General features: G+C 43.9%; 1 protein-coding gene across 3 annotated transcripts in view; it reads right to left on the bottom strand.

Annotated features, from left to right (window-relative positions):
• The window catches only part of Dnah6 (dynein axonemal heavy chain 6), a 223,851-nt gene extending 214,437 nt beyond the window's left edge, over positions 1-9,414 (bottom strand). For all 3 annotated transcript variants that reach the window (XM_031382227.1, XM_031382226.1, XM_031382225.1), the window contains exons 1-4: positions 9,238-9,414; positions 7,890-8,125; positions 2,521-2,682; positions 994-1,256 (exon numbers count right to left, since the gene is read on the bottom strand). In XM_031382227.1, coding sequence (XP_031238087.1) covers positions 994-1,256; positions 2,521-2,682; positions 7,890-8,117 — 653 coding nt within the window. In that variant the 5' untranslated portion in view covers positions 8,118-8,125; positions 9,238-9,414. The remainder of the gene's footprint in view (positions 1-993; positions 1,257-2,520; positions 2,683-7,889; positions 8,126-9,237) is intronic.
• Between the last annotated feature and the right edge of the window lie 1,350 nt (positions 9,415-10,764).

Raw genomic sequence — 10,764 nt, forward strand, 5'->3', positions numbered from 1 at the left:
CCTGTCTCTGCCTCCCAAGCGCTGGGATTAAAGGCGTGCGCCACCACCGCCCGGCCTAAAGTACAGTCTTGAATAAAGAAAACAAGAGAGCCGACAGTAAGGATGAGGAACTGGAGGCCGCAGCCAAACTATTGTCACCATCAAGGGAAGACTTGACAATATCCGCCAACCTGGCTGAGTATCGGAGAAAGGCAGTATCATCTTTTGAAGGAGGCAGAGCAGCTATCATCTGTCTGTGCTGCTGACCTTGAATGCAGTGTATGATCCTTCGAATTATAGGAACAGCGTGTATGCTCGGTGTCAATGGAGAGAATGCGACTGTGTGTCACTTAAATGGTGTCCCTTATCCCACGAAGCCCCTTATCTCTACTCTACAAAGAAAAGCTGGCATGAGGTTGGAGAGATAGCTTATCGGTTAGAGCAGTTTCAGAAGGACCTCTGTTAGGTTCCCACAACTGTCTCTAACTCCAGTCCAGGGTATCTGATGCCCTCTTCTGGCCTCCAAGGGCACTGTACTCATGTGATACAAGAATATGTGTATTTATATGTATAGGTAAATACTCAAATACACATAAAACAAAACAAAAACTATTTAAGCACAGCCAAAGTAATATGTAAAACAAGTAGTCACGCGTCATCTACTGTTTGTACCTTGATATTCTCTGTTCTTGGTAATAAAAAAATACCAAAAAATGTTTGTAATACTGATCAAAGTAGATATCATAACATTATGATACATAATATATATGAGAAACACAGCACTGGCTGTGTGCTGCCCTGTAAAAATTGTTGAGTTTTACAGCTAGAAAAATGAAAGATAGATGGGAGTTATAAATCAAATTACTGTATGAGGATTCACTTATACGATTGGGAGGTAATGAGAATTACTTTTGATCATATTTATCATTAGTACCAAATCAACTGTGGATAACACTTACAATCTTATTTGAGATTTGCAACACTAAATGAATTGCTTCATGAAAGAGAACTCACTTTAGATTGTACGTATCATACTCTATGGAAGACTTGGGTACAGCGGAGACCATGTAAAGGAATCCGAGATGTTCATTCTCATGCACTATTTTGATGATTTGCAAGGGATCTTTAATGTTGGCTTTTATGACTTCTTCTCGGTCCTGGAAGGTATACTTAGGATAAGTTGAAGACCTCATTCCAAAGAGCCCTCTTCTTCCGATACTTGTGCGTGGCAGTTTTGACAAGGAAGGGGAGAACACGTCTGCCGAGGGTCGATGGACCTAAGCAAGGACAAATGTATTAAACAGAGTTTCTGCGAAAAGGACAAAGACAAAGGGCAGAGACCCAAAATCTTCTCAAAGGGGGACACTCTGAAGCAGAAAGCTTTCACTGTGATTATGGACTGGCACCTCAGTCCTCACTATCCCTTACCCACACAGCAGTCCCGCTGCCCCCTCCCCTCTAACACCAGGCTCACTACACTCACATGCTCTCTGGAGTAGCTCTCTGCGAGCCCACCTTGCTCAGCGGTGCCCTAGCTGTCTCCTCTTGGCCTTAGCTCTTATTTGGATGACTTTGAATGACTTTGACTTAAAACGGCTGCCATCATAACTTGTAATCAACTTCTGGGCGGCTACAGTGAATACTGGAAATCATTGCTGCCCACTGCCTCTGGGAAGCATTTATTTCATTAACAGACCAGTATGTCTCAAATGTAAATACAGTTGTGAATTAGGGGAGCGGGCAGGTAGGGAGCTTCTTTAAATGCAGGTTCTGATTCAGTAGTGCTGGGATGGGTCCTAGGATTCTGCATCTCTAATCTGCTCACAGGAGAAGTGGAGCCGACTGGGAGCTGGACCACACTTCCGAGCAGGAAGGGAAAGTACATCCACACAGTGCTCACACCCCCTACACTCTGAGCAGCTCTCTGGGCAATCCATATTCTTAAAAAAATAATTGTTCCCCTTCTCCCAGGGCATCTCCTCCCTTCCACATTTCTCTTTAGTCCTTTTTAGCAAATTCCTTCACTTGCAACCAGGAACTGTGCATCACTCAAAAGCTACTGTTCCTGTTCACCCAACTGTTCCTTCCACAGAAGGTGGCCACACAATTTTTCTTTTCTTTTTCACTTTCCAGACTATGAAGCCCATTTGATGCCAAGTGAATCGGTTTCTGAGATGCCAGACCTTTTCCTGGCTCTACTTATGTTGCCCCTTAAGGAGGAGGAATGGCTTTTCCCATCTGTTTCTTTCTTAGTTATCTACAATCACTTAAAGCAGTGGGTCTCAAATTGTGGGTAGCGACCCCTCTGAGAGTGGCGCAGCCCTTCCACAGAGGTGAAATTCTGGTGAAATATCAGAAGATGATAAGGATGCTGGTGTTCCCTCCATGGCTTCCCTTTCCTGCACTAATTTTCCTTAGAAATATTCTAGTTTGCAAATGCAAGCAACTGTATCCATCATATTCTTAGGAATTAAAAGCATGAGAACAGCATCACACACACACGACAGTTTAATGATTTCTTAAGTGTCTTACATATCATACCTGTTTCCTTTTCATAGCTTCTTGAGCCTCAAGACTAGTAATTGAAGCTCTTTCGGTCATGCTTGGTGATGGCTTAAGAATTCCAGAGCTCATGAGTTGCTGTCGATTCTGCTCATATATGTACTCGGGCTGCTTGTGATCTTGGTAGACTTTTAGCACTGGCTTTGAGAAGTAAGAGATGGGATTATCTTGTTAATGTCATTGCAGACTTTATTCTTTCCTACCGAGAGGACTGAGTTAGTCAGAGCCAGACTGACTCTGTGACAGGCTGCAAACTGGCAGTTTGGGAGACGAGGCCTAAGTTTTTGTTTCCCAGAAATGAGAACCTGGATCCGGGAACCTGTGGTCAGTCAACCACAGCCTCGGGCATCCAATCTGAGGACACCTTATCATCTGGCCTGAAGTAAGAACAGGTAGCTAGAATGAGTAAGCAACACCCGGGAAGTCTCCAGAGCCTAAGGAATTGTAGAATCAGTCAGATCTCTAGAGACAGAGCTAACCGATCCAGGTAAAAGGGTACATACCCCTCCCTGGAATTCCTCGAACTGACAATAAAAGCTGGGCCTGCAAGCTCACTGTGTGTGTGTGTACGGGGGGTGTCTCTATTTCCAAATGGAGAAACCTCCTGCATGTACGAAATTCAGCTGAACAGACAGTCTCTGCTTGAGTCAGGGGTATCATTGGACCCTCTCTATAGGTTGGGACCCCTCTCAGGGGTATCAATTGACCTTCTCTATTCTAAGTTTCTATCCAAGCCACAGACTTCTTGCTTCCTGTCACTGATCTGATGCTCAAATAAGACTTTGCTGCTCGGTGTCAGCACTTCTGGAACTAAGATTAAGAAATCGCTTACCCCTAACTTACTGTGACACATTTACCACCACTGGACTGTTGGACGAAACAAGCAACACACAAGTCTGTGTGCTGACAGAAAACCGAGCCAAGGCTCTGGCATACAAAAGGACTTTTAGGATGAGGCACCTGAAAATTTCCAGCAGATACTCAGTGGAAAGGAGGCCAGTCTCTATTCTAAGTAATTTTGGTCAACTTGACACAAACCGGAGTCATGTGGGAAAAGGGAATCTCAATTAGAGAATGGCTTTATCAGACTGGCTTGTGTGCATGTTGGTGGGGCATTTCCTTGACTAATGACTTATGTGGGAGGGCCCAGACCACAGCAGGGTGAGTGGTCCTAGGAAGTATAAGAAAGCGGGCTGAGCAAGCCATGGAGAGCAAGCACTTCTCTGTGGCCTTCAGTTCCCACCTTGAGAGCTCATGTCATAGCTTCCCTGGATGATGGACTTCAATTCGTACGTGGAAATAAAAGCCTTTGTCCTCTTGGTTGCTTTTTGGTCATAGTGTTTGGGACAGCAAATGAAAGTGAAAGATGGTTTCTCAAGGATTTCTATTTTGAGCAAGAATTATGAAATTGTAACTAATTATATTCAAAATACTGCTGTACCTTCTTCAAACACATGGGAGGGGGGAAAGGTGAGAAGATGTGTATAGCTGGTAGAAGCTTCCTTCGTGATTTTTCTCTATTGTACAAGTTTTTCTGAATACAATTCCCAAAGCTGTACCCAACCTGTCTTAGTCACTATTCTATGGTCGTGAAGAGACACCATGACCTCAGCAACTCTTATAAAAGAGTTTAATTTAACTGGGGGCTTGCTGACAGTTTCAGAGGCTTATTCTATTACCATCTGGCAGGGAGCATGGTGGCAGAAGTAGTTTAGAGCTACATTCTGATCCGCAAGCAGATAGAAAGAAAGAAAGCCTGAGCCTAGTATGGGCTTTTGAAACCTCAAAGCCCACCACCCAGTCACACACTTCCCTCACCAAGGCCTCCTCTACTCCAATAATACCTCATCTCCTAATCCTTCTAATCCTTTCAAATAGTGCCACTCCGTGGTGACTAAGCATTCAAATACATGAGGGTCATTCTTATTCAAACCACTATACAACCTCATCAACAATAAATTTACCATAAGACATGAGATTTACCGTGAAAATCAAGTATGAGCCCTTCAAATTTCAATCTATAGGTTTTAGAGGCAGACTGAAGATTTCATAGTAGTACGGCTCTACTAAGCTTTCAAAGATCTATACTAGGACAGAATTACAAGTGTTGCCCACTTGGGGAACTTCAGAGACCAGAATGTCAATTGAGTGAGACAGAAACAATGGGGACAAAGAAAAGTGAAGATCCAGATAAATGCAGGACAAGGGAGCAGACTCCAGTAAGCACACTTTTTTGTTATTTGTTTGTTGGGGTTTTTTTGTTTTTTTTGTTTTTGTTTTTTTTTGTATTGTGTTTCAAGTACATGTGTGTTCTTATGTGTATGTGGGGCGGAGGACAACCTTGGCTGTCATTCCTTAGGTACTACCCACCTCATTCTCGTTGTCTTAGGACTCACCAAGTAGAATAGGTTGGATAGCTAGCCAGCCTCTGGGAATTTACCTGTTGCCCTCCTCATTGTTTTGTAATGTGAATTCTGGGGGATTGAACTCAGATCCTGGTGCTTGCCGGGTGTCTAAGTTTGCTTACTATTGCTTTGATAAATACCACGACCAAATGCAACACAACGTGGGGAAGAAAGTGTGTACTTCCTCTTGCAGCTTACAGCCTGTCAGGGGAATTCAAGGCAGGAACTCAAGGCAGACACCTTGAGGATACATGTAGGGAGAGAGTGAAGGGTGCAGAAATCTAAGGAGCAGAGACCATGGAGGAATTCTGCCTAGTGGCAGGCCTTCCAGTCTCACAGTCAGCTCTCTGTGACTTTTTATTTATATCTTCCAGGACTACCAATCCAGGGAGTCACTACTTTAGTGGGCTGGACCCTCCCACATCAACCATTAACCAAGATAATGGCCCACAGACCAATTTCCCCACAGGCCAATCTGATGGAGGCATTTTCTCAGTTGAGGTTAACCTTAACTTGTGTCAGTTCACACACACACACACACACACACACACACACACACACAAGCCAGCATGGTGTGTATGTTCCTGCATATACTGCAAGTGTGGACATCAGAGGACAACTTTCAGGAGTCAGTTCTCTCCTTCCCTGGGGACTGAACTCAGGTCATCAGACTTGGCAGCAAGCAGGTACCTTTACTTACTTATCCATCACCAGCTCTAACAATAAATTCTTTAAAACCTATGAATCAGGAATGGAGAACTAGTTCTGCAGTTAGGACCACCTGCTGCTCTGGCAGAGGATCTGCTTTTGGTTCCCAGCACCCACGTGGCAGCTCACAACCTTCTTCAACTCCAGTCGCAAGAGATCCAGTGTTCATGTTTGTAAGCCAAGGTATCTGAGAGTGAAGTGTTATGATGTTCACGACCCACTTGAAATGATAAAGCAACAGGCACACGTGGGTTTGGAGACAGGTGTAAAGTAAATGGGACAACACATGAACAATTCTTGAATCTCGGTGGGAGGTGTGTAGGTATGTGTACTGTTCCTTCAGCATTTCCATATATTTGAGACTTTGGATAAGAGAGAGTTGGAAGAAATGGGGATTTTAGAGCAAAGTAGTAAAAATTACAAAAATGGAACAGATTCACATTGGTTACAGTACTGGTTATTTCTATGGAAGGAGAGAGAAAGAGAGAGAGGAAGAAAGAGAGAGAGAAAGAGAGAGAGAGAGAGAGAGAGAGAGAGAGAGAGAGAGAGAGAGAGAGAGAGAGGAACTGCAGTGATTCTGAAAACAGACTTTATTCTGGGCCAGTGAGAGAGCTCAGTGGATAAGTGTGTTTGCCTCCTCCATCACATGCTCCATCAACATCTTACTCAGCCTTGTTGCAGGTTCAGAGCAATAAAGCTGGCTGCCCAGAGACGGAAGCCTATGAAGCATGAGCCACAGGAAACCTCTTCTCTTTAAGTTGATTTCCTCAGGCATTTTGCCACAGTGAGAGAAACTTACAGAATGAAAATTTAGAAGAAAGCTTTCTACCACAGGTATATAAGTTTAAGTGTTATGGGCCATAGAGTTTCTGTTACAACCATAGACCTCTGCTGAGGCAGCAGAGATGTGGCAGCCATCAATCCGAAGGCTTAGGGAGTTCAATTTGATGAAATAAACTAATTGGTTCAGTTATAAAGGCAGGAGTGCTAGAATTAGTTATATCTGATATATAGATATAGATATAGATGATATACATAAGCTAACATTAAATATGAGAATTTAAAAGGACATTACTGACAATGAACAGAATTCCTTAATCTTATTCTTGTGTATGTGTCTGAGTATGTGTGCACCAGATGTGTGTGGGTGCCCATAGCATCCAGAATTGGATGTTCTATCCCTAGAACTGTAGTTACAAGTGGTTGTGATAGGAATTGAACTCAGGTACTTCAGAAGAGCGGCAAATGCTCTGACAGGGCCTTCTTTCAAAAAAAGGATAGGATCTTATTATAGAGAAACTACTCAAACACTAAAAGCTAAATCAAGCATTAAAAGAGCCAAATGTGAATTATGGGAAATATGACATAAAAATGTTCATAAAAATGGAAAATATTTTAATAAAATGTGACACTTATTTTAATAAAAAGTATTAACCAAATGTAAATGACTTACATCAACAACTGTAAATCTGTGTCTAAAAGTAAAGACCTAAGTTCACAAATGTGTGGGTGTGCACACCCTCGCCTCCATTATGAGCAGAAAGAATAGTTCTATCTTTCTGGAGGGCAACTTAAAGGACTTTCCAAAGTTAAACTGAAGGCAGAGGCAGGCAGACTGATGGACTCTCAAGACCAACTTGGTCTGCATAGCAAGTTCCAGATCAGCCAGGGATACATGTAAGAACCTATCTAAAAACTGTGTGTTTGTGTGTGTGTGTGTGTGTGTGTGTGTATTTGTGTGTATGTGTGTTTGTATGTGTGTGTATGTGTATGTGTGTGTATGTGTGTGCATATGTGTATATGTGTGTATGTGTTGGTGTGTATGTATGTGTATGTGTATGTATGTGCGTATGTGTGTGTATATGTGTGTGTATGTGTATATGTGTGTGTTTGTATGTGCATGTATGTGTGTGTGTTTATGTGTGTATGTTTGTATATAAGTGTGTTTGTATGTGAGTATTTGTGTGTGTATGTGTGTTTGTGTGTGTGTGTGTTTACGTGTGTATGTGTATGTGTGTATGTGTGTTTGTGTGTGTGTGTTTACGTGTGTATGTGTATGTATGTATGTGGCTGTATTTATGTGTATGTTTGTGTGCATATGTGTATGGATGTATTTGTGTGTGTATGTTTGTATATATGTGTGTTTGTGTGTGTTTGTATGTGTGTTTGTGTGTGCACACATGTATATGTGTGTATGTGTGATCTGTTTGCTTGGGGTTTCCTGTTTTAACTTACCAGAGGCTCCAGTTTTACAGGCTGCTGTCGCCTTCTGGTCCTCTCCTGAGCTTTCGTGGTGTGCCTGAACAACAGGGTTTGGGGTTCAGGTTCATTTTCTTTGAGTGTTGCATAATTCAGAATTCCTTTTGCTTTTATTTTGTTTAGTCTAGTAAGCACAGGATTTTCGTCTTCCTGGTGTTCAATACTTTTCAGGTCAATTTCATTTTCTGTGCCTTGGGAAGCCATCCTTATTCCTACACATATGAGATAAAGAAAAGAAGAAAAGAGGTCAGGTCGGACAAAATAACTGGGGAGAAACATAGGGAGCGAGCGAGCATTAAGGACTAGGGAGAACTGAATTCACATGCTTTCCCCCAAAGAAAACCAGTCAAAGCTCTTCCCCAACAGAATGCTTGAACCAAAGGGATAACAGTTGAGAAGTTTGCCTGTCTTGAAGAAGCCCTGGTCTAGGACCTGGATTTGGAAAGATGAAGAGAAGGGTGTTCATTTCTCAGATCTGAGTATGCATAACATCATTTCCCCGGGGATTTGATTTTTTAAAGCAGGTAAAAGGTCTGGGGAGATGGCTCCATCTGTAAACTGCTTGCTACACGAGTGTCTTATGTTTCTATTGCTGTGAGAAAACACTGACCACATGCAACTGGGGAGGAAAGGGTTTGTTTCATATTACAGCTTGTAGTCAGTCTTGAAGGGAAGTCAGAGCAGGGACCGAAGGCAGGAACTAAGCAAAGGCCATTAAGGAAGCCACGCTGCTTCCTGGCTTGCTCTTCCTGGCTTGCTCAGCTTGCTTTCTTATACAACCCAGGATCGCCTACTCAAGGGTGGCACAGCCTGCAGTAGACTGCTCCTTCCCACAACAATCATCAACCAAGAAAATGCTGAATAGACAAGGGTTTAGGCCAGTCTTACAAAGGCGTTTTCTCAGCTAGGAGTCCTTTCCAAATAACTCTAGCTTGTATCAAGTCGACAAAAAACAAAAACAAAAAAACCCAGCAACAACAAAAAAACAAAACAAAACAACAACAACAAAAAACACCCAACCAACCAACCAACCAACTAACAACCCAAACAGGGCAACAAGCATAAGGACCTGAGTTCGGATCCCTAACTCTCATTAATAAAGAAGGCATGGAAGTGTTGCATGTAACCAAAGCACGGGATGGGGGGGCGGGGCGTAGAGGCAGACAGTATGGGGTCTTGGGCAAGCCTAGTATCTCTAGTCCTCGCTTTCCTGTCCCCCAGGATAGTAAGCTCTCACTGAACCCATCCTTTCTGAGGCTTTCTATCCCTGGGGAGGGAATACTGGGTGTCTGGTCTGCCCAAAGCTCAGTTCCACCGCACTCACCAAGAGGTTCAACAGCAGCGTTCCTGAAGGGTCTCCAGAGGCCCAGCAATACCTAGTCTGGGAACAGAAAGCCTAGTCCCAGGGGAAAATGTTTCCCGTTGCTTAGCAACCACTGGGACACCAAGGACGCTTACTACGCCGCCGAGGAACCGGTCAGTCGCTGCGAGCCAGTCTCGCGGAGCTACCCTCGCTCTCCCCAACCTGGAGCGCGCCAAGTAATTGAGCCTATCGGTGTTCCCAGAGCGTTTGACGTCATTAGTTGTCAGGGAGCAGGTCCCATCCATTCCTCTAGAACGGAAATCTCAGGCAGCTTGGATGATAGCAGGCTTAAGAAGTCCCGTCATTTTATGTGTTCCTTCGTTTCTGGAGGGTCCATGATCTGCAACCCAACCCAGATTCCGCAGGAATCTGTTGTCTCTCAAGAGGCTTGAGTCTGACTTGACGGTCGCCCACATCTTAAAATCCCGAGGTGAAAGATCCAAGAGCTTCAGGAGAAGGTTGGGCGGACTGTGGGAGACCTTTCACATACCTTGGGGATCTGCTTCACGGGTTGGCAGAGGTTGTTTTTCATCCTACAAGGTGTTTTTTCCCTACAAAATGTCGTGGTCACCGCTGGAACTACTTTCTTTTTCTCCTCCCTCTTTTACTGTGCTCATGCCTTAGATGGCCACCCCTTAACAGAAGCCGAGAAAACAGCATTTAGCATGCTCCTTTGACCCCACCTATCTTCAAGTAGATTATCTTCAAGTAGATTAGATAGAGCTGGAGTGTAGATTGCAGATCACTCAGTCTACCCCACCTCTCCTCACACACCACCTGAGTATTGAGCTAACATTTTGTCTCTTGCTATATGAAATTTTCAGGGAACATATTACAATTTTCACAAAACATTTTATTTTGTGCACGCATGTGGTGTATGTGTGTGTAGGTTCTACAGTGTGTATGTGGAGGCCAGAGGGGAATTTACAAGAGTTCGGTTCCCTCCTGCCATTATGTGGATGACGGGTATGAAAGTCAGGTCATCAGGCTTGGCAGCGGGTGCCTTTAACTGCTGAGCGATCTCACTGGCCCTAGGGAGTGTTTAAACTATATATATATATATGTGTGTGTGTTGGCAACTTGGCTTTTTAGAAGCTCATAAATTTAACATGACACATTTATGAGGGCACACTAATTTAGCAGCAAAGGTCTTATTAAATGACGAAGGTCCGATGTTAGGAGAAAGATAAACAGGAAAGATGCATTAGGCATGCTAAGGCATCCAAGTAGCACGGAGGATAGCATTAAAAGGGCAGCCTTGGACCCAGAGCTGATCCCTGGGAAGCTGCACAGCCTCTGGCTCTCAGCTTCTCTCCCCACTTTTTGGCATTCTGCACATGTCCTTATATGGGGTGCTGTCCCTTCCCAGACCTTCAGTTCTCCACGGAACTTTAGGCTGCTGTATGCTGGAGAGGGCTTCCGGGAAGGTAGGATTTTGTACTCAAACTTCCACAAGGGGAGGCACACGGGGCTGGGGTGGGGGTGGGG

This window comes from Mastomys coucha, unplaced genomic scaffold (genome assembly GCF_008632895.1).
Source record: "Mastomys coucha isolate ucsf_1 unplaced genomic scaffold, UCSF_Mcou_1 pScaffold20, whole genome shotgun sequence".
NCBI classification, from domain to species: Eukaryota; Metazoa; Chordata; class Mammalia; order Rodentia; family Muridae; genus Mastomys; species Mastomys coucha.